At 55.5% G+C, this 22,335-nt stretch overlaps 1 protein-coding gene across 1 annotated transcript in view; it reads right to left on the reverse strand.

Moving 5' to 3' along the window:
- ATXN10 (ataxin 10) overlaps positions 1 to 3,712 on the reverse strand; it is an 84,110-nt gene extending 80,398 nt beyond the window's left edge. Inside the window, exon 1 of the mRNA XM_043969399.1 lies at positions 3,530 to 3,712. Coding sequence (XP_043825334.1) covers positions 3,530 to 3,681 — 152 coding nt within the window. The 5' untranslated portion in view covers positions 3,682 to 3,712. The remainder of the gene's footprint in view (positions 1 to 3,529) is intronic.
- Between the last annotated feature and the right edge of the window lie 18,623 nt (positions 3,713 to 22,335).

Below are 22,335 nucleotides of genomic sequence, written 5' to 3' on the forward strand. Positions count from 1 at the left end.
ACACTTGGCATCAAAAGACCTGGGTCTTGGGGCAGCTAGGTGGTGCAGTGGATAGAGCACTGGCCCTGGAGTCGGGAGAACCTGAGTTCAACTCGGGCCTCAGACACTTAACACACTAGCTGTGTGACCCTGGACAAGTCACTTAACCCCAATTGCCTCACCAAAAAAAAAAAAGACCTGGGTCTTCATCCCAGCTCTGCTCCATTCTCCCTCTAGGGTGTTAAGCAAGTACCACCCCCCCCCACCTCCTCACACCCCCCTGGCCTTGCTTTCCAGACCTGTCAAAGGGGCTGGGCCAGAGGACTGACTGCTAAATCCTATGATTCTATGACACTCTAAGGTCAAGGAAACAGACCCACAAAGCTGAGCATGCCTGCCAGAGGCAGGTAAAAGCCGAGAATGTGGTGAGCACCATCACTCAAGTCTGATCAGACAGTCCCTCGAAGCAAGTACTCTCTATCATGTCTCCGACACCCCAATCCCAAGGAACTCTGGTGCTGGCCAGATAGTGGAAGGTGCCCTTCATCAGGGCAGGCCCAGATGTCTGACCAAATGAAGCGCCCGTGAATTCTTCCCAAGGCAATGAGACTCCACAGGTGACACTGCAACGAGACAAGTTTGCTGCATCCAAAACCTGCCACAGACTGCCTCCCACCTCACCTCGGCCACCCCTCCGACCCAATCTGATCCAGTCTTGGTTCTCTCCATACCAGCCTCTCGTCAGGGTTTGAGTCTCGATGGCACACCCACCGCAGTGGCTGTGGGCTGAGAGCCCCACCAAGCTCAGTCTGCAGGGTCTAGAAAGGAGGAGGTCTAAGATTCAGTGCCAGCGACTGGTGAAAAAAAGATCCCCCAGCACAGCTAGGTGGCGCAGTGGATAAAGCACCGGTCCTGGATTCAGGAGGACCTGAGTTCAAATCCAGCCTCAGACACTTGACACTTACTAGCTGTGTGACCCTGGGCAAGTCACTTAACCCTCATTGCCAGAAGAAGGAGGAGGAGGAAGAGAAAGAGAAGAAGAAGGAGACGGAGGAGGAGGAGGAGGAGAAGGAGGAGGAGGAGGAGGAGGAGGAGGAGGAGAAGAAGAAGAAGAAGAAGAAGAAGAAGAAGAAGAAGAAGAAGAAGAAGAAGAAGAAGAAGAAGAAGAAGAAGAAGAAGAAGAAGAAGAAGAAACAGAGGGTGGTAGTGGCAGAAATAGTGGTGATGGTGATAATAATAGTAGTAATAGTACTGTGGTGTTGGTGGTGGTAGTGGTAGCAGCATCAACCAGAATTTTTATAGTGCTTTAAGGTTTGCAAGATCTGCGAACCCAATTTACAATACTATCTCATTTCATCCTCACAGCATCCCTGGGGTTAGGCATCATTTTTATCCCCCTTTTACTGATGAGGAAATTGAAGCAGGCAGATGCTAAATGATTTGATCAGGGTTACGCAAAAAGCTAATAAATACTTGAGGCTGGATTTTTTTTGTATTAGGTAATTTTTAATGTTAATGAGATATTCAACTTAAAACATTTAATATACTAGTGCTGTACAAATTCATGGCTTACTCTTCTCATGTAGGTTTTGCTATGTAAATTTTTGAGTGTTTTAAATTTTTTTCTTTTTAATTTTTTTCTTTATGGAATAAACAAACATTTCCATAACATAAAAAAAAAAAAAGAAAAGAAAAAAGATCCCCCAGCCATGTCAGCCATCAGGGAGACCAGGGTACCTTGACCTTGTGAGCCCACTCAATTAGGGGAGCTGAAATTTCCGGTGTCACAGCCTCACTGGCCTCACCTGACCCCATTTCTATTTTTCCTAGCTCCATCTCGGCCAGTGGCCCCTCACTGGCACAGACTCAGCTGGGCCCCAGGAAACAGAGAAGAGCCCTGTCTGGGGGAGGTGAAAATGAGGGACAAGGCTCAGGGCCCCCAGCAAGCTGATCTGCAGACAATTCTCGAATTCTCCCTCTTCTCTTCTTACAGTTGATTGTGCTGATATGGAAGACAGTTTTAAGCTCCAGGAGCCCCAGGGCTGCAGAAGTCAGTGAAAGGAGGACCTTCCACACTGATGAAGAAGTCATGACACTCCCTCTAACGGACCCTGAATGTGTGTGGTTGTGTGCACGTGTGTGTAGGGGGTCTTAGCAGGACTGGCCCCTGCCCCCTGCCCATCTCCGGCCAGAGCCACTAGAGACAGCGCCCAGCAACCCCGGGCAGTGACAGCCTTGGACCCAAGGCCCCGAGGACGTAGCCTTATTCCTTCATCCCCTAGATGCCCCATTAGGCAACAGAAGGTACCTGTGCTTGTGTCCCCCACCACAGGCTGCTCAGGGCCAAGCTGCCATCCCACACCCAAGCTCTCTACCCTCCCACCCCGGGGAACCTCCCCTCCCAGCACCCTCCACATCATCCCTGCAGGAGAGGCTCAGGACTTTTGAGGAGCAGCTGAATGATACGGATGTTCAGCCTAGAGAAGGGAAGGCCAAGGGACCCATGACAGCTGGCTTCAAGTAACTAAACAGCTGCCAACTAGGAAAGGAAGGACAATGGTTCAGGTGAGTCCAGAGAGCAGAACCCAGAGCCCAGGCTGGAAATACAGAGGCAAGTCTGGCATTACAGAGCAGGGTCCAGCCTACCAAAAGCACTTCATAAATGCTTTAGCCATCTGTTCATCACCTACCCATCCTTCCTTCCTTCCATTTATCTATCTAGCCTTCTATCCATCTACCATCTACCCATCCATCTATTCATCTGTCCGTCACTGACCCATCCTTCCATCATCTCTTCACCCATCATCTATCCATCTATCATCTACCCTTCCATACATATCTATCCTTCCATCATCTACCCATCCATCTGTCTATCCACCTATCATTTATCCATCATCCAGCCACCCAACCCACGCATCCCTCGATGCATGTGAGCACTCACTTGGGCAGACACGCATCACAACCACCTGCCTATTCAGCGGCCCACTGGCTGGCACACAACCTCCCGCTGGCCCCCTTGGTGCCTTGGCTCGGTCTATCTCTGGCTCCCAGAAGGCGGCAGCCTCGCACCCACTTCTCGGACTCTAGGTCCCGCACCCCGCCAAGGCCAGCCGCCCCTTCTCTCCGCCCTCCCCTCCCAGCCTCCTGGACACAGCGTGGGACACGTGGGTGTGCGCGGGTGCTGGTCCCCTCGGATCCCAGGCCCATCCTCCAGGATTCTGGAGACCCTAGCAGGAAAGCCGATCCACCCTCACTCTCCGGGGAAGCCAGGGCCACAGCAGCCGCGCGGCGCAGCGGTGAGAGCCCAGCCTCGGGGCGGGCACCTGACGCCGCAGGGGGCGAGGGGAGGGAAGCACGCCTGTGGGCCTACTATGTGCCGAGCGAGCGCCCCGCTGGTGCGGCCCCTGCGGTCACGTCCGTGCTCCCGGGAATGTCGAGGCTGGGGCGGGGCCTGGAGCACACGTCATCTCCAGAGCCGGGCTCCGGGCCGCCGAGCCCCCGCCCCGTGGGACCCTGACTCAGTTTCCCCTGCTGTCGGCCCCTCCGTTACCGGTGCTGCTGCTCGCGGAGCAGCTCCATGATCTCCCGCAGCCGCTCCAGCCGCCGGCCCGGCTCCTCATCGGCTTCCAGCGCCGCTAGCGCCGCCTCCACTGGCCCGAAGCTGAAGCCCGCACAGTCCGACTCCTCACTGGGCGCCGCCATCTTCCTCGATAGGGCCCGGCCGGTGCTCAGGCACCCGCCCCCCAACGGCCTTTTCTCCAATCCGCTGCGCGGTGCCGGCCCAAAGCTCGCCCGGCGGTTCGAGCTCCGCCTCCAACGGCTTTTCCCCCAATCATGTGTCTCGCTCCTCTTCGCACATGCCTCCTTCCAGGCTCGAATCCCGCCCTCAACGTCTCCGCCGCCAATCCTCGGCGACCTCCTGTTCCCGTCCCGCCTCTTCAGCCGCTCGAGCCCCAGCCAATCCGCTCCCTTGGACCCACCCCTTTCACGGCCCCTGTGTTTGGGCCCCGCCCCAACGACCTGAGCGCCGAATCCCCATCGCGTTTAGTTCCCCGAGTCCCGCCTCCTGAAGCCGCTGTCGGTTCCCAGACCCGCCCCCTGTCGGGATTCTCGTGCTCTGTGCTTTCCAGGCGCCTTGGTCTCCCTCCCCGTGAGGATGGAAGCCTCTTGGGAGGAGAGACAGGACCAGGTCCGGCGGCGATGGGAGGGCCGGGAGGGTGTTTGAATGGAGAGCCCTTGGTTCCTCCTCCATCTCCTCTTCCATTCAATTCACTTGATATTATTGGTCCCAGGAAGGACGGACAACAATCTTCCTCCTCCTCTTCCTTCTCCCAGAGCTAGGAGGGCAGAGAAGAAAGAAAGGGATCCCCGAAGAAGATGGAAAGAGGCCAGGAGAGTCAGGAAAGGAAACAGTCCGAGGCCCTTTCCAAGGGACACCGAGAGAAAAAGGAAAGCCCTGGACTTCTTTCCTTGGCCACCTGCAGGGACTGGGACACCGCCTCCAGCCCCTAGTGAACCAGCTGCAAGGTGCCTGGCCAGTGAGCAGGGCTGGAGGTGCCGGGTTGCCCACAGGAGCAGGGCCTGGCAATGGATGGAAAGGCTCCAAGTCCAGCCTTTAGGGCACCTGAACATCCAGAAGCTCTGAGCTTTGGGGCGCCGTGGCGATCGGAGGCACCCCATCCAACACCCTCTTTTCTTTCTTTTTGTTAAGAGGTGGGAACTGAGGGATGATGCGAGTTGATGGCTTGCCCTGTGGATTTGGACGCAGGCTTTCTGACTCCAGAACTGGAGCCTGTCCCATCCATTACTGAGAAGTAGTGTGTGTATTTATGTGTATTATACGTGTATGTACGGATATGCAGGTAACATGGTGGATAGAGCACTGACCCTGAAGTCAGGAGGACCTGAATTCAAATCTCACCTCAGACACTTACTAGCTGGGTGACCCTGGGTAAGTCACTTCACCCCAATTGCCTTCAACATCCAGGGTCATCTCCAGTCATCCTGATATCTATCTTGCCACTGGACCCAGATGACACTGGAGGAGAGAGTGAAGCTGGTGACCTTGATATATATATATATATATATATATATATATATATATATATATATATATATATGTTTCATTCCTTTTGGGAGTTTTGTTGGGGTCATGAATAAAAGTGTTCGCCACAGGAGGCATGCTTTTTTGACATGTTCACCTGCAAGGGATCCATTGCTGAAAATAACAAGAGAGGGAAGAAGGAGTTGGGGGGGGGGGTCCCTCTAAGATTCTGTGAGAAAATAATGGGATTTGGCAGATACTCAAAGGCTCACCTGGAGATTAATCCAAACTGATTGAATTCAGTGAGTGTGATTCACTTTGCTGATTAGCCTACTTAAAGTTAATTAGATTGTAACCACAGCTGCACCCTTAAGAAGGTATTCTCAGAAGCTAAGGACTTTGAACTCAACAAGAGACCAACTTCAAGTCCAGTGAATCAATGGTTTTGGATGACGCTAACCAATCAGCTTGAAGCAATGTGTAAGGACCTCCTCTCCTCTGGACCTATAAAAAGCTTCCACACGAAGTTTGCGGGGAGTTGGTGGTTGAAGCAAGCTCTTGGTGGAGGACTTGAGGAAGAACCAGATCAGGCTGGAACTCTAGGCTAGATAGGCCTTTTCTTAACTTTCTGAACTCCATGTAAATACCTAGCATGTTTAATGCCCAAAGACTGGTGCTAAGGCTCCTAATTTAAGGCAACCACACATTTAGATTTTAAACATCACAATTCTAATTGGATAAATCCACCAAGGCCACACTTCCCTCTAGCAAGGAAGCGGTCGCCACCCAGGACAATGCAGAACTGGGGCCTGGAGATCTGAGGCCCCTGAGACCCCTAGCAAGAAGCCCAGTCCCAGGGGAAATGTACCACTGCCTTACCTAGGCTGCCGTGCCTGAAAAGGGGTGGGGAGACAAGTGCATAAGGCACTGCCCGGTGGCAAAAGAAAGATGGGGGAGACCTGAGCATTTTTTTTAGGCAGCAAAGAGAGTGAGAAGAGGTGGGGAGACTAAAGAAGAGAGACATGGTGAGGGTCAGGAGTGCCCAAAGAAAGCTAGAGGGGGTGGGGTGGGGGCGTGGCCTTGGCCCTCCCTCGAAGTTGGGAGGAGAGCAGTTGTAGACAGGAAATGGAAAAGAGCAATCTCCCATGGCACCTTCTTTGTCCTCCCTCACCGAGGCTCCCAAAGGATAGCAAGTTATTTGCCTTCTCCTGGAGGGAGGGAGGGAGGGAGGGAGTTTGGAACTCAAACTTTTTAAAAAACGAGTGTTAAAAATGGGAAACAACCTAAAAGACCAAAGTGCTGTTTGTGTCTAATGTCCCTGCTCCAGGGGAGCTTCCTGAGGGTGGGGGCAGCGTCTGCTGCCCCAGGTGGAGACCTCCCACTCAGCCGTGTAAAGCTGTGGGTTTGCAATGAGAGGCAGTGTGACTGCAGAGCGCGCATCATCTCCACCGAGCTCGGGCCGCGGCCCCTGGGGAGGGACACAATGACCTCCGAGACCCCCTCCGGCGCTGGATGTCGGGATCAGCAGGGTCCTGCCCCAAGCAGAGGGCTGCTTCTTCCTCCCTCCCTCTCCATCCGGGCCGAGGGGCTGGCGGAGAGGGCCAGGTGTGCGGAAGCGGCACACTCCTGCTGGGGCAGCTCGTCGGAACATTCCTGGGCCGGCTTCTGCAGCCAGATGAGCCTTGCCCCATGCGGGCCGGCTTCTCCCTTCTCTGCCTGGGAGCCAGCCCACATACCTTTCCCGACACCTGGAATGCCTCCTATCTCCACCCTCCTCTCTGCCAAACCCTCCTCCTCCTCCGAGGGGGCCTTCCGAGCCAATGGGCTGCTGCAGAAACTCACTGCCTTCTCCTTCAGCCTGCCCCCCCCCCACACACACACACACACACACGACTTGTTACCCGGGGAAAAAAGTTTCCTCCCGGGACTGCTGGCACGCTCGCCTTGGGGCTGCGGCTGGGGCTGGGGGTCCCTGGCTTTAAACACGGCTGTTGATGTGCAGCTCATGCGCTGGGGTTATTCTCCAACAGCCCACGCTCCGACAAGCTGGGGCCCCGAGCAGGCTGCCACGCCCCTTCAGGGCTCTAGACTGGGCTTCGAGCGCTGCGACTCAAGCCCCCGCCCCGTAGGCCCCTGGGCTGATTACGGTTACCTTATCGCTCAGCTAGACACTGTTTTTAGAAAGGGACACTTACCAAGGTGCTGCAGTAAGCAGGACTGGTAGAAGACACCCCCCCAAAAGCCTGTGACGCACTTGCTCCCCCTCAGCACATGCAGAGAGCGCCTGAGACAGCGGGGGCCCTGTGGCTCCTGCTCACTGGTGGGCTCCTCGGGAGGCACGGGGGGGGGGGGGCTTCTTTGTAGGGGCATGAAGCTGCCTTCCAAACCACATCCAGTCACCAGGGCACAGGGGCACCCCACATCTTCTGGGCCTTCCAAAGCTCGCTAGGTCCTCCAGCCCACAGAAGAGAGGGAGAGAGGGAGACTCAGGCTGAGATCAGATGCACCGCTTCTCCTAACCCCAGGTGGTTCCTCAGGAGTTACTCACTTTGCCCAAAGCCTCTGATTGATGCCTGGTTGATTGACTGACTGACTGACTGACTGACTGACTGACTGACTGACTGACTGACTGACTGACTGACTGACTGACTGAAACAAAAGCCCTTCTCAGGCCCTCTCTGCAATTCCCACCGGTACTGCTGAGTTAAGGGAGGGGAGGAAGCTGTTTGACTGACTCCTCAGTTCTCCCTAAGCATGTCTGACATGTTTGAAGGGACCTTCCAGCTCATCTGATCCAATCCCTTCCTTTTACAGATGGGGAAACTGATGCAGGGGGGTCCTGAGCCAGGCTGCAGGGAAGCAAAGGACAGACAGGGAGATGAAACCCAAATCCTGTGCTCCTTATTATCCAGTCATTCTTCAACCATCATCTGTGTGCCAGGCACGAAACCCAGAGGATACAGAGACTAGGAAAAAAACCAGCCCCTGGCCTCACAGAGCTTACAATCTGCAGCCCCCCCCCCCAAAAAAAAAGTAAATGCAAACTATAAACAAATTCTTGTGGGGAGAGAGAGCCTGGGCAACTGGGGGATCAGATTGCCCATCCTGGGCTCCCTCAGGCCTACAGAAACTGAAATCCTGACTGGGCAAGGATTCCTATTCAAGCAGTAAGGCCCTACTGTGTGCCCAGGTGCTGGGGATATAAAATCCCTGCCCTTGGGGAGCCTCTGTTCTATCAGGGGAGACAACGGGGACACAGAGGAGTAAAGAGGTGATGTGAGCGGGGAGAGAATCCTAATGAGCTAGACAGATCAAGATAGGCTTCCTGGAGGAAGAGGCATGAGAAGGGATGTGGAGGCAGAGCTGAACTGTCATATTTAGAGAACAGCAAGTAAAGATACTAATAATGATAACAGCAACGGTTCACATTTATGTAGCATTCACTATGAGGTTTGCAGAGCACTTTACAGAGACCATTCATTTTGACTCTCACCACAGCTCTGGGAGGCCAGTGCTATCATCATCTCCATTTGACAGATGAAGAAGCTGAGACAGGCGGAAGTGAAGCGACTCCCCCAGGTCTTCCTGAATCCAGGCCTCTGCGCTGTCTCCCCCACACCCCCAGAGTGACCAGTTGGGATTAAGCACAAAGTGTGTGAAAGGCAATGATGTGAAGTATCTGAAAAGGCAGACGGGCCAGATTGCTAACACTGGGCTGAGGAGTCCTGTGTTTTCCAGAAGCCATAGGGAGCCATGGAGTGCATCGGAGCCCTTGATCATGAGCACCTTTAACCACCAGCACTCCAGGAAGCCCTGATTTCTCCCTTCTCCATGAAGCAAATTATAATCCCTCCACAACCTAGAATATGATCTTGATAGGATGGTGTGCCTGAAAAAAAATCCACACCCTGGGGGCCACCCTTGGTGCTGATGAGTGGGAATTGAGGAAATAAATCTGCTGATGACCTTTGCCTGAGCTGGTCTTGGGATGGCACACATGTCAAGTCTCCTTTTGTTTTTGTTTTTTTGGGGCAATGAGAGTTAAGTGACTTGCCCAGGGTCACACAGCTAGTAATTGTCAAGTGTCTGAGACCAGATTTGAACTCAGGTCTTCCTGAATCCAGAGCGGGGCTTTATCCACTGTTCCACCTAGCTGCCCTCAAGTCTCCTTTTACAGAGGGAACACTGAGGCACAGAGAAAGGAGAGGACTTGTCCAAGGTTTTCTGGCTAGTGGGTGGCTGGGCTGGGCCGGGCTGGGAGCTCCAGCACCGTGTCCTCAAAGCCTTTCCAACTCAGTAGGACCTTGTCAGAACCGGTGTTCTGTGAGCAGAGCCTTGGAGAGGCCAGGTCACCCTCACACCCTCTACCAGAGGTTGGCCATGGAAGCTGATACAAACCCTGGGAAATGCAGTGACGCTGTACAGAGGAGCCAGGAAGATCTGGGTTCAAGTCCCGTCTCTGGTATCCAGGAGAAAGTGCAGAGGGAGTGTCCCCACTTCAATATTCCATGAGATCCCAGGTCTGGCCCCTGGCCCTTCTCCCAGCATGCCCCATGGCTGAGACTTGGCAGAGTGAGCGGGCTGTCCAGCGAATCTCAACTCCAGGAGTCCTGGGGGGCAGGAGGGTGACGCCGTGGCCACAAGCCAGCTCTGGAGTGAGAGGCCCTGGGTTCTGGTCCTGGCTCTGCCTTCTGGTACCAAGGGCACAAGCCACGGCACGGTCACCACTGACCAGTCAGCAGGCCGCTCTCCAATCAACAAAGGTAGGGTCTTCGGGAGGTGGGAGAACAGGCCAGCTGCTCTGAAGAGGAAAGCCTTGGCTCCCAGACCAGACCAGACCAGGCACCACTCGTGGCCACACAGCGACATCTAGTGGATGGATGCACAAAAAAGCCCCATTCTGCCCACCCAAGTTCAAGGGCGTTTTCCAGAGGGCTATGGGACCTTGAGTCCCGGGGGTGGCCCTGCAAGCCCCGGGGCACATCTGACCCCTGACACAATAGGAAGCCCACCCATAGTGAGTCCCTGGTCACCTAGCGCCCTCCCTCCAAAATCACTCTGCGAGGGTTTTGTATTGAACATTCTAGATGGTTCTCCCCTCCTAAAATGGAAGGTCCCTGAGGTCAGGGACAGTTTGATGTATGTCTTTGTAAGCCTAGCACCTCAGACAGGGCCTAGTACAACAAAAGCACTTGACAAATCCACATAAATGAATGTCAGAAATAATCACTCAGTCCCTGCTGTGAGCAAGGCTTCCTGCCCAGACCCCCGGGGATCCATCGGTGAAAAAGCTGGCTGTCTCCTGGGGAAGACAGACCAGTTAGGAGAAGACCAGGGAGAGGTCAGATGGGATCAGGGCAAAAGAGAGACGGGGAGGCAGAGAGAGTCTGCGGGGGACCTGGGTTTGAATCCCATGGCTGGGGCTCACTGTCAGCCTGTGTGGGGTTGGGCAAGCCACTGATCCTCCATGGCTGCTATCTTCAGTAGCCAGAGAACGCTCTGGGGGCTCAGAAATGGCTTCTTACAAGGATATTATATGGGCATTGAAATAGCTGAACAATCTAGACTTAGAAGTACCCTAGAACCCCACAAGTCAAAGCCGAGAGGGAGTCTAGAACAGGGCAGGTCAGAGCTGTGGTGGAATCTAGAACACGGACTGTTCCAAGTTCGAGCTAGTAGAGAGCTTAGATAGTAGAAGGCGGCCTCTCCCAGGTAGAAGGGAAGAGAGTCTGAGAACAGGTGACCACAGGTTCCTGGAAGAAGACACAGATGTCCATGGGCTCGGAGGGAGCTCCCAGGTGAGGAAGGTGATGCTGTGCCCCGGCCCAGCTCACATGGGCAGGGGCAGCCCAACCCAGCCTTCTTCCCCTGGTTAGATGCGCTCCCCGCGGGCTAGGTGAGAATGGAAAGATCCCCTCCTCTTACGGTTGGTCCGCAGCCACTCCGATGGGGCGCAGATAGCAACCGCTCGGGCTGGGTCTCCTCTTCCTCCAGGCCCACCCCGCCCCCAGGGAGCTAGAACAAAGGCTGGGCCCGGCGCTGGAGCTCTCTGAAGGGGCGCTTTGTCCCGGCTGCCATCCGGATCGTTTTTCAGGAGCTCAGGTTACCCGGGAAGATTGTTTAGGAAGTTCCCTGATAGGGGGACATTGTTTCCCCACCAGCCGCCCCTGACTTGGGCTTTCTGACCAGATTCAGAGATTAGCACAGGGCTGTGTCCCCCAGGGTGCCCCCACCCCTGACCACAGATGACCCGGTAACTGTAACTGCCCCTTTAAACCCGCCAAAGAAAAGGCTTTTAAAAAAAGAAAGACAATCATGGGCTTTGGGGGGGGGTCTTTTCTTTCCCTGTGGAAAATCATCCCTGGGCTCTCATTCCTCTCCTGGGCGTCCTTGTTGTCTTGGGGGGGGGGGGCGGCGAGCATTCCCTCTCCACAGGCACAGGAGTGGCCAAAGTGGCCCCGGTAGAGGCAAGGCCAACTCCTTTGCTGGGAGAGGTGAGAGACTGCGGGGACACAATGCTGCATACCCGCCTCGAAACTGGGGGAAGTTGGTACCTGACCATGTAAGGTACTAAATAAAGCTTGCTCCTAATGATAGGTTCTTAGGCACTGTGCTTCTTTTTTTTGTTTTGTTTTGTTTTGGTTTTTTTGCGGGGCAATGGGGGTTAAGTGACTTGCCCAGGGTCACACAGCTAGTAAGTGTCAAGTGTCTGAGGCTCGATTTGAACTCAGGTACTCCTGAATCCAGGGCCGGTGCTTTATCCACTGCGCCACCTAGCTGCCCCGGCACTGTGCTTCTAAAGGCATCGGGACCCGCTCGAGTCAAAGGACCTGTGTTCAAATCCTGCCTCCCTCCCTCCCTGGGCCTCTTTCCTCCCTGTAAAAAGAGGGGCTTGGACTGGATGGGAGGCCCCCGGATTCCTCTGAGGGAAGGCTCAGCAGCAGGGGCTACACCCAGGAACGTCCTGATGGAATAGCCCAAGCCCGGGCCATGCCCAAGGAGCTGTGCTGGAGGCAGTCCTCCTTCCACAGGCTCTGTCCAGATCTGCATGTGTTCGTGCCATCCGCCTCCCGGGAAACTTTCTCTGGAGAGATGGAAAGGTTTTTGTACTCGCAGGACCTGGGTTTGAATCTCAGCTCTGCTGCTCCCTGTGTGACCCAGGACAAGCCATCAAATCTCTTTCCTCATGGTGGGGCTAGGTGCCCTGGCAGGGCCCCACCAGTCTCTGGCCTCTGGCTTTGTCCAGCAGAGACCGGGATGCGCGCACGGATGCTGCAGCAGTCTGCAGCTTTCCCAAGATGTGGGGATGTGGAAGAGACCTCTCTGCGGGCTGACTTCCTTCATTCCTGGGCAAATAGGAACTTATTCTAAACCCTCTCACATGCTGCAAATGACAAAGGAGTGAACCTCATCTGAGCTCCCGTGATGGACTCCTGCTGGGGAATGAGCCCCTGCACGCTGGGCACTCACTGGTCACCCCGGGAAAGAAGCCACTCAGGCAAAGTGGCCTGGGTGGGGGCAAGGCCAGGGGGGCAGGAGTTGGGGAGCTGGGGATTAGGCCTCCCAAATCCAGCTCCAGCCCCCATCCCCGTCTCAGCCAAGGCAGCAGGAGGTGTGCCAGGCAGGCTGGGCAGGCCGTGGAACCCAGCATAGAACTGCTTCTGTTCAGGTAGTAGAAATACCACCCCCAGAGCCCTGGGGAGAATGCATTCATTCATTCATTCATTCATTCATTCATTCATTCATCCATCCACTGTGCATTCAGTCACTCACTCATTCACTCACTCATTCACCAATTCATTCATTCACTCATTCATTCATTTATTGCTTCCCCTGAGCCACAAGCTCATCTCTTAGATCCCATCCATGGTGTCTATATCCAGAGCCCAGGGAGAGACAGTGGCGTGGGGCCTCCCCTCCTGAAATGTTCAAGCTAAGGAGGACAGCTTCCCAGCCTTCTCCACCCCCCCCCCACACACACACAGTGCTAAATGGTCCCCAGAACGTGCACGGACCAGGCCCGGGAGGACCACAAGACTCCATGGGATGCTGGAGCTCCAGATTTAGAGGAGAAGGTTTCACCATCAAGGTTCTAGCCCGTGGACCTGGAAGCCCAGAGGTTTCGGGCAGAGCCCTGTCAGTGGGACCTTGGACAATCATCTCCCCCACTGGTGCCTCAGTTTCTTCGCTCGTAAGAGGAGGGAGTGGAACACAGTCTCTAAGACCACCCTGGTTCTGACATTAACGTGATGTGTTCTAGATTGCCTTCCACCTCTGCCCTTCCCTGTTCTTGAACCATCCCAGCTCCAACAGGATAGGCTGCATCTCTGTTGTCCTTGGACCTCCCTGGGACCAGGAGAATAGTCTCTGTCCCCATCAGACCTCAAATCTACACAGAAGCACAGGGATAGTTTCTTTTCCATAAAAAACAAAACACTAGGGGCAACTAGGTGGCGCAGTGGATAGAGCACCGGCCCTGGAGTCAAGAGGACCTGAGTTCAAATCTGGCCCCAGACACTTAACACTTACTAGCTGTGTGACCCTGGGCAAGTCATTTAACCCCAATTGCCTCACTCAAAAACAAAAACAAACAACAACAACAAAAAAACACTAAAGAGATTTCAGAGAATGCAGCTTCCCTCCCGAGGAAGGGCCCCTTGTGCTGGGGCAGACCCCCGGCCTGGACACCTGCTCCTTCATCCATGCCTGAGGGAGCCAAGAGCCCCTTCAGCCACAGGCAGAAGCAAGGTGCCAGACCCCTCCCTCTATAAAATGAAACCAACCATAGCACCCGCCTTTTTGTGAAGATCCAGTGGGTGCTATTTATAAGGTATTTGCACACCTCCAAGGGCCCCATGATGGGCACGAGCAGCCCAAGGAGCCCTCAGTGGCCATCGTCCCCTTTGGAAGAAAAGTGGGCATTTGGGTGCCAAGGGAGGTGCTCTGAGCTGAGCTCTGTGCCTCAGTTTCCTTCTCTGGGAAGTGCAGAGCATGGCCAGGATGACCCTTCAGCTCTGGATTTCGGGCACTGCTGGTCGTGGTGGCTAGGTCATCTTCCCTCATCAGGCCTTCAGGCTCCTCCTGGAGGGACTAGCCAATAAGATTCCTTCTTCTCAGACCCCCAGGACAGCCAGGAGCAGAGGGAGGGACTCACGCCCAGCCCCACCAGCCCAGCCCACCCTCCGGCAGAGGAGAGGTGACATTACACAGGAGGAAAGCGCTCTTGATGCTGGTGGGGCTCCACCTGAACCCGTAGGGCTGCAGAGCTGGGGCCCCATCTGCCCTCCAGGTGCAAGAATAGGGGTACAGCATGGGGCAGGGGAGAGAGGCGTGTCTCAGTGATAGGCCTGGCAGGGGCAGGGAAGTGGAGAGGGGAGTGTAGGGAGCGCTGGATGAGAAGCATCCTGGAGACTCAGGGTCCAGCCCCAGCCGGCTTCCCAGCCTGCATTCATGTGCCTCTGCTCCCCATCCTCTGTCCCTGCCTCCATCCCTGACCCTCTCCAAGAGACTGCCTGTGTGCCCCTGAGCAGGGAGGCTTCTTTACAGCCTGGACTGGGCACGGAGGCCACTGCACAATTCTCCGGCCAGATTCCTTGTGCATCAAATCAGGAGGTTCACCTAACGGGACCCACCCTGGCCTTACAGAGGAGACCCAGAGACAATCGTCTAGCTCCAAGTAACACAGCTGGAAATGGCGGGGGGGCTGGATCATCAGTGCAGAGTGAGGAAGGGCCTCAAACCCAACCCCTGAGACCCTCCTTGCTACACCAGGCTGCCCGGGCCTTGCAAAGCTCCTGAGCCCTCTCCTCTAGACCCCAGAATGGGTCGATGCCAGCCCTGGGCAGGGACACAGAGGGGAGTGATCACCTCTGGGTAACCCTAGAGCCCAGCGGCCAGTCACGAGAGGCAGTGCTGACTCATCCTGACCCAGCTCAGCAGCATGGCACTCACGAAGGGTGTTGCAACAGGGAGCCCGCCAGCTCTGGGCTTTGTCTGAGCCTGGGCTTCCGGCTCTGCCCTGCCTGGCCCTGGCATTCGGGGCTGGCTCTGCCTGCCCTTCCCAGCCCTTGCCCCTGCCCCTGCCTCTGCCCCTGCCCCTGCCCCTGCTCCTGCCCCTGCCTCTGTCTCTGCCTCTGCCCCAGCTCCTGCCTCTGCCCCTACCCCTGCCACTGCCCCTACCTCTGCCCCTGCCTCTGCTCCTGCCCCTGCCTCTACCCATCTCCACATCCTACAGGAGGTGAGCTTGGCTTCTCCAAGTCTCTGCTCAGAACCACCAGCACTTTCAGGTCCTGTTGAGCCGGGTGTTTTGGGGTCTGTCCCAGGATGCCCTGACAAGCGGCTTGCCCAGATGTGGCTTGCAGCCCCCCAGGGAGGGCCACGCTTCTGCTTCCTTGGACAGCCGGCCCTTCTCTGGGACAGCTCCCATTCTTAGGGTTTTTCTCCAGACGTCAGGTCAGAATGTTCCTCTCCGTGCCCGCCCCCATTGCCACTCACTGTCGCAGCTCATGTGCCCCTGTGAGAGCCCAGAGTGCCCGGCCTTCGGGTCCCCCCTCTACTTTCCTGTCCTGTCTTCAAGCTAAATGTCCCAGCTCTTTGCACTCGAGCCCAGCCTCTCATCCCTGCTCCCTGGTGCTCCTTCCTCCTGGCCATTCTGCTCCAAGTCAGCCTTGTCCTTCCAAAGCTGTGTCCCCATGACCACCATCCCCAAGAGGAGTCTGGTCCTCCCCACTCCCCCACCTGGGACAGCCAGGCTCCCAGTGAGTTCACAGTGTCACTTTCAGCTGTTTGGTTTGGACGCTGCCCCTCGCTCCTGCCTGCCTGGCCCCTGGAGGAGCAAAGGCCCATTCTCCTGCCCCATCCTCCTTTCTCTTTGATCCATGGAAAGCCCAGAGCCGGCGTTCCCCCACGTCCAGGGTATGAGGCAAAAGCACCCAGAAGCAGCCCCAAAGTGGTTGCCCAAGTGTTTGCTTTCTGATGAAAGCAAACTTCTGACAAGGGGAACTCAGAGCCAGACTGTGCCAGTCTCTCCCAAGCCCATCAATAATCACCTTTGGAATGAATGATTTACTCCCAGCCCATTCAGCTATTTGCTTTGCTCTTCACCACCGAGGGGCTCCCTTAGCAACCCAGCCATCGCCAGCCTCCGGCTCTCCTTGAACCCGAGGGCACCCTCTCAAGGAAGTGCCCCAGGCCCTCAGAGGGCACCAGGCTCTCCCCAGTGTTTGCCCAAATGAAGAGGATGAATCAGCCCATCCTGAATAGGCTCCTTTCCCAGCTGCCTCTCCATCCTCGAGCTATTGAAAGCCACTGTTTGCCCTCCCTGCTGTGTCAACATCGGCCACCACCTTCCTTTGCTGATGAGGCCAGAGTCTTCACAGAGCGCCAGCATCTCCCTTCTCCAGGATGCCCATGCACACTTGGAGATGGGCCTCGGGCCCCTGGGCGTTCTTGGCTAGGCCACCAAGGACAGGCCTTTGGCCCGAGAATACCCCATGGGCAGGGCCCCCTGCCTCTCCTGAAGACAGCCTCTGGAGACAGAGGGGGGCTGCCAGGCTCTGGACAAGTTCAGGGAGCCCCCAGCCTAGGAAATTAGTGTTCCTGAAGACACAGGTGTGAGCAAAGCAATACCAATGGTGATGTCAATAACAGTGTCGCAGCTTGACTGCACCAGCCATGCCAGCAACGTCCAGGACAGGGCCGGGTCAGAGTGTGGCTTCCCAGGTCATGCGGCTCCCCTTTCTAGAGTGCCTGCCAGTGCCCAGAAAGCCTCCCTCCCAGCCATTTTGGGAGGAGGACGCTGCAGACAGATATGACAGAGGGAGAAACCGAGGCTCAAGGTGGGGGGGTCCCCCATCGCTGCAGTCTGAATTCACACCCAGGCCTTGACATCACAGCTCTCACCTCTCCCACTGGCACTGAGCAGTTTGGCCACTGAGGAGAAAGAGGAAAGGTTGACCCATCTTGAGGTGTCAGGGACCTTAGAGGCTGTCTGGCCCAGCTCCCTCTTTTGACAGGGGGGAGACTGAGGCCCAGAGAGCATGAGCAACTTGCCCAAGTTCCTCTGACTTCAGACTGTTTTCTCTACTGAATGCAAAGTCTTGTCACTTAGACCAGGGCTTCTTAAATTTTTTCCACTCGCCACCCCTTTTACTGAAGAAACCTGTATGTGAGCCCAGGTACACAGGTAGATAAAATAGGTATACATAACCTCTCACTGTTGGCAAACTTTTCACAAGCCCCACATTCCAGTTATGTTTGTTTGGTTTTTGTTTGGTTTTTTTGCGGGACAATGGGGGTTAAGTGACTTGCCCAGAGTCACACAGCTAGTAAGTGTCAAGTGTCTGAGGCCCGAGTTGAACTCAGGTACTCCTGAATCCAGGGCCGGTGCTTTATCCACTGTGCCACCTAGCCGCCCCCCACATTCCAGTTATGTGACCCACAGTTTAAGAAGCTAGGAGTTAGATGATTGTGGGGAGGGGAGGGCCCAGACCTGGGGCTTCCTTTATCTGGGGTCTCCCAGGTGAGGACACTCCCTCTCCCAATGCAGATCGCTGCCCGGGATCCCACAGCAAAATCTGAGTGGGGGGCACCTGGGTGTTCCTGATTCCAGAACCTGCTCTCACCCACTCTCTGTAATCTCCTCTAGCATCCGGGTAAACACAGACAGCTACAAATAGGTCACCCTCCATCAGTGATGCCTTAGTCCAGGTTTACTCTGTACAGAGCTTTTATCGATGTTTGTAGAATGGAAATGCAGTCTGAGAGCCCCCCCTGCCAGGGAGACGCTGATCAAGCTCAGTTCCCCAGGAGACTAGAAAATATACCCTTCCCTCTCTCCTTTGCATAAGTGGGGGGCCATGGGTATGGGATACTGCATCTCCTGTCAGGCATGACTACAGTGCTGATGGAGCTGAACTGCTCCTGTTTCTGTCTCTGCCTCCTCCTCTTTCTCTCTCTTGTTTCTCTCCTTTTCCTTGTCTGTGTCTCCCTCCCCCCTTCTCTCTCTCTCTCTCTCTCTCTCTCTCTCTCTCTCTCTCTCTCTCTCTCTCTCTCTCCCTCTCCTTTCCCTTATCTAAGTCTCTTTACCTTTCTCCCTTCTTTCTCTCTCTCCTGTTTCATGTGTGACCACTTTAGGAAGTGGAGAAGATCATATTCAAAATGGAGGGGATGTTTAGGAAAAAAGAAAGACTGAGCTGAATTCTAAGACATGACCCTTCCTGGTTAAGCTGTTGGTTTTTCTATAGGGGAAAGTGCCTCAAGGTGGGCTTGGCATCAAAGCAGACCTGAAATCAAATGTGGCCACAGACACTTCCTAGCTGTGGGATCCTGGGCAAGTTCCTTAACCATTATCTGCCTCAGTTTCCTCCATTGTGAAATGGGGCTCCCAACAGCCCCTCAAGCACAGGGCTGTGATGATGACCAGATATGATCATATCTGCAAAGCCTAAGGCATGACCTCAGCCCCATTACTGTTGTTATTACAATGAATGTCTGAGTCACGGCTTGGCCACTGTGTGGCCGTGGGCATCTCTCTCTCTCTCTCTCTCTCTCTCTCTCTCTCTCTCCCTCTCCTTTCCCTTATCTAAGTCTCTTTACCTTTCTCCCCTCTCTCTCTCTCTCTCTCTCTCTCTCTCTCTCTCTCTCTCTCTCTCTCTCTCTCTCTCTCTCTCTCTCTCCTGTTTCATGTGTGACCACTTTAGGAAGTGGAGAAGATCATATTCAAAATGGAGGGGATGTTTAGGAAAAAAGAAAGACTGAGCTGAATTCTAAGACATGACCCTTCCTGGTTAAGCTGTTGGTTTTTCTATAGGGGAAAGTGCTTCAAGGTGGGCTTGGCATCAAAGCAGACCTGAAATCAAATGTGGCCACAGACACTTCCTAGCTGTGGGATCCTGGGCAAGTTCCTTAACCATTATCTGCCTCAGTTTCCTCCATTGTGAAATGGGGCTCCCAACAGCCCCTCAAGCACAGGGCTGTGATGATGACCAGATATGATCATATCTGCAAAGCCTAAGGCATGACCTCAGCCCCATTACTGTTGTTATTACAATGAATGTCTGAGTCACGGCTTGGCCACTGTGTGGCCGTGGGCATCTCTCTCTCTCTCTCTCTCTCTCTCTCTCTCTCTCTCTCTCTCTCTCTCTGCCTCGATCCTTCATCTGTAAAATGTGGGTCTCCCTCAGAAGGTCCCATGGGGGGTGAGAAGGCCCTGGACTTCTTCAAGAAGGCACTGGATGAAGCTGATCCAAGGGCGAGGCATCTGCCGAGGCATCTTGCAGTGATGTTGGCGCCAATGATGTGGAGGGTGTGTGATCTGGGTGCCCCCCATCCAGGCTGTATGTAGCAGCCGGCAGCTCACACGCCCATTATCTCATGTTTTCCATGCAGATGCAGGTGAGCCAAGTAGGCCAGGCAAGCATGAACATGCAGCTCTGCAGACACGGGAAGCCTCGTGTTTGCTTCGCCGGGGGCTTGTGGGGCTCCCGTGGGGATCCAGCATTGGGCCAGCCATGCACAGGGGCAGACTTCCCCCCCACACCCCATCTCTGGCTATTCCCTTGTGGCTGATGGGGAGAAACAGCATCCAGCCTTTGAAGACACAGGGGCGGCACTGTGGGGTGACGGAACCCTGACCCGGGTTCGAGGCTCCGATCCAAGCTTTGCCCCCTTGCTACCTGGGTGGCCCCGCCCACCCACTGGCTCCCTGCCTGTAGATGACCCGGCCGGCTTTGAATTCGTTTTTTCTATGAACTTCTCAGTGCTGGTCTCAGTCTCTCCCTGAGTGGTATAAAATGCCTGAGGCCAGAGAGGAGAGAAGTAGACAAGGCCCAGCTTGGCCACTCGCTGGGTGGCTCCGGGCAAGTCGCTGTCCCTCTCTGGGCTGGGTTTCCAAACCTACAAAATGAGGAGACCCAGGACCCTCCCAGCCCCAGTCTCTTCACTTGCGTGTGTGTGAGAACATGTAGAATGCCCACACGTGTCTGGACACACGGATGACAGGCCATTCAAGGCTGCTCCCAGCTACAGTGCCCCGCACAATCCAACCTCTGGCTCTTTGCAGTGGCAGTGCCCTGTGCCTGGAATGCCGAATTCCCAGTTTCCTTCCCAAGCTTCCCTGCATTCACCACGTGTACCCGTGTTTTAGAAAGGGCACAGGCCTGGGAGACAAGGAGGCTCTGTCTTTGCCTCTGTATGCTCACTGCCTAGCACACAGTCGGCACCTAATAAATGCTGACACCAAGGCCTGGACACCAGGTGGGCGGAGGCTGCCCCTTTGTGAAACTGAGGGCCTGGGGGAATAGGGGAGGAAATCGATGCTACCCTGGCCCTGGGGAGGTGTGGGACTGACTACAGCCTCTGAGAGGGATGGCTCTCAGAGGGCCCCCGGCCCAATCCTTCTAGAAAAAGGAGCCGAAGTCTCGGGTGCTCCCTTCCTTTCTCCACGGGCCTGGTGGGCTCAGCTCTCACAATTCCCCTCTACTTCTTGGCCTCTGTAGGGGCTCAGATTCACTGCCCCATCTGCCTCAGTTGATCCAGGCCCCTCCCTCCCTTCTCCCCAAGAGCCTCTAATCCCTGTCAGGGCTCCCTGTAGGTCTGGGAGGACACCAGCTGAGAAGCCAGGAGGCCATCCCAGAGACAGAAAGCACTGGGGCAGGTGGGCCCCAGTGAGGGAGCATGCCCAGGTCAGAGCCCCAGAGTGACTAGGAAGTGTTGGTCCCTGGAGGGGCAGGGACGCCCGAGGCGCAATGCACATCCTGGCTTGGCCTCTCTCTTCAGGCCTGTGCACGAAATGGGGGTGAGAGCAGCAGACTGGCCCATGCTGGACATGGGCTTCCCTCAGGCCTGGAGCCCAGAAAGAGGGCAGAAAGACCTCCTCCCAAGATGTGCTGGGGCCGGGTGGGAGAAGAGAGTAGCCAAGGAGCAGGAGAGATTCAGGCCCACAGCCCAGAGCAGGGACCGTCCACCCCCTGAGACCAATGCCCCAAGGGAAAGTGGGGCCTGCAGTGGGGCAGGAGGCTGGCTTTGAACTCAGGGCCCCACTCCCTGTTCTTTCCACTGCACCACTATGCTGCCCCCTCCTGACCCTGGAGCACCCTGGATTTGGAGGTAGAGAACTTGGGATGGCTGCTCGATATCCACGTGGCCTTGGGCAAGTCCCTTCCCTCAGGGGGCCTCAGCCTCCAAGCAATGAGGGGTTTGAGCTCTGTTCTCCTTCCCTTCCTAGACTGTGAGTAGTGGGAGGGCAGGAGACGGGTCTGCCCTAAACTCTGACTCCCTTCCAACCCTGAGCACATGTCTGTCAGCACACAGTAGGCACCTACTAAGCACAGCCCTGTCAGCGCACAGTAGGCACTCACTTATTAAAGGTTCACAGGCTGGTGTTGGCCTCCATTGCCCAACCACAGAGAGGCCCAAGATCCAAGGTTTGGGTACCATGACACCAGCCCAGTAAACAGACCCCGCCCCTGCTTCCAGCAGAGCCCCCTCAGCAGACCTCATCAGTTTCCTAGGAAGAGCGATTTCCCCAGGAACCACAGATCTAACTGCCGAAACCTCAGGGCATGAGGTTGGCATTAGTTCTGGGGAAATCAGGCATCTCCCCTTGGAGGGAGCGTCTGGCCAGCTGAAGGATGGGGAGCGAGGGGCCTGAAGGCCGGGGGGCCTTTCTTGGAAACAGCAGAGGACAGGGTTCAAGTGAGGCCCCACAAGTTGAGGCACAGGGTTCGATGCAGACACAGATTCTTTGGGTCTCCAGTCAGAAGTGAGTGTCCCTGCTCGCGCTACTTTTGGCGTTTGGTCGGATCCTCTGTTGGCCCCTCTTCGGCATCTCCCCTGGCCCAGGCACTGTGCTGTCAGCCTGGGGGGACAGCGGCTCTCGGGAAGTTGACACTTTGTCAGAGGAGGCAACACGCACAGCTGTGTGGACGTCTTTAAGATACTCGGAGATTTAGGGGTAGGAGCAGGACCAGCTTCGTGAAGGAGGTGGGGCCCGAGCACGGCTGCTGCAAAGCCACTGAGGGGGGAGATTTGTGGGAGAGGAGCAGAGAGGCCAGTTTGGCGCGACTCTGGTGGGTCTGAAGGAGCATGATGAGTAAGGAGGCTGCAAAGCTACCTTGGAGCCGGTTTGCCGAGCCTTAAACACTAAACGGGGGCGGGAGGGGGGGGGGGGCTTTGCATGAGGTCTCGGGACAGGAGGGAGCTAGCGGAGTTTACTGAGCAGAGGATGGATTGGAAGGGGCGGGGCTGGGGCAGAGTCCACGAGGGCCTGGCCTAGGAGGTGGCCGGAGGAGAGAAGGGGTGCTCATCCTCTC

This window comes from Dromiciops gliroides, chromosome 5 (assembly GCF_019393635.1).
Source record: "Dromiciops gliroides isolate mDroGli1 chromosome 5, mDroGli1.pri, whole genome shotgun sequence".
Taxonomy (NCBI): Eukaryota; Metazoa; Chordata; class Mammalia; order Microbiotheria; family Microbiotheriidae; genus Dromiciops; species Dromiciops gliroides.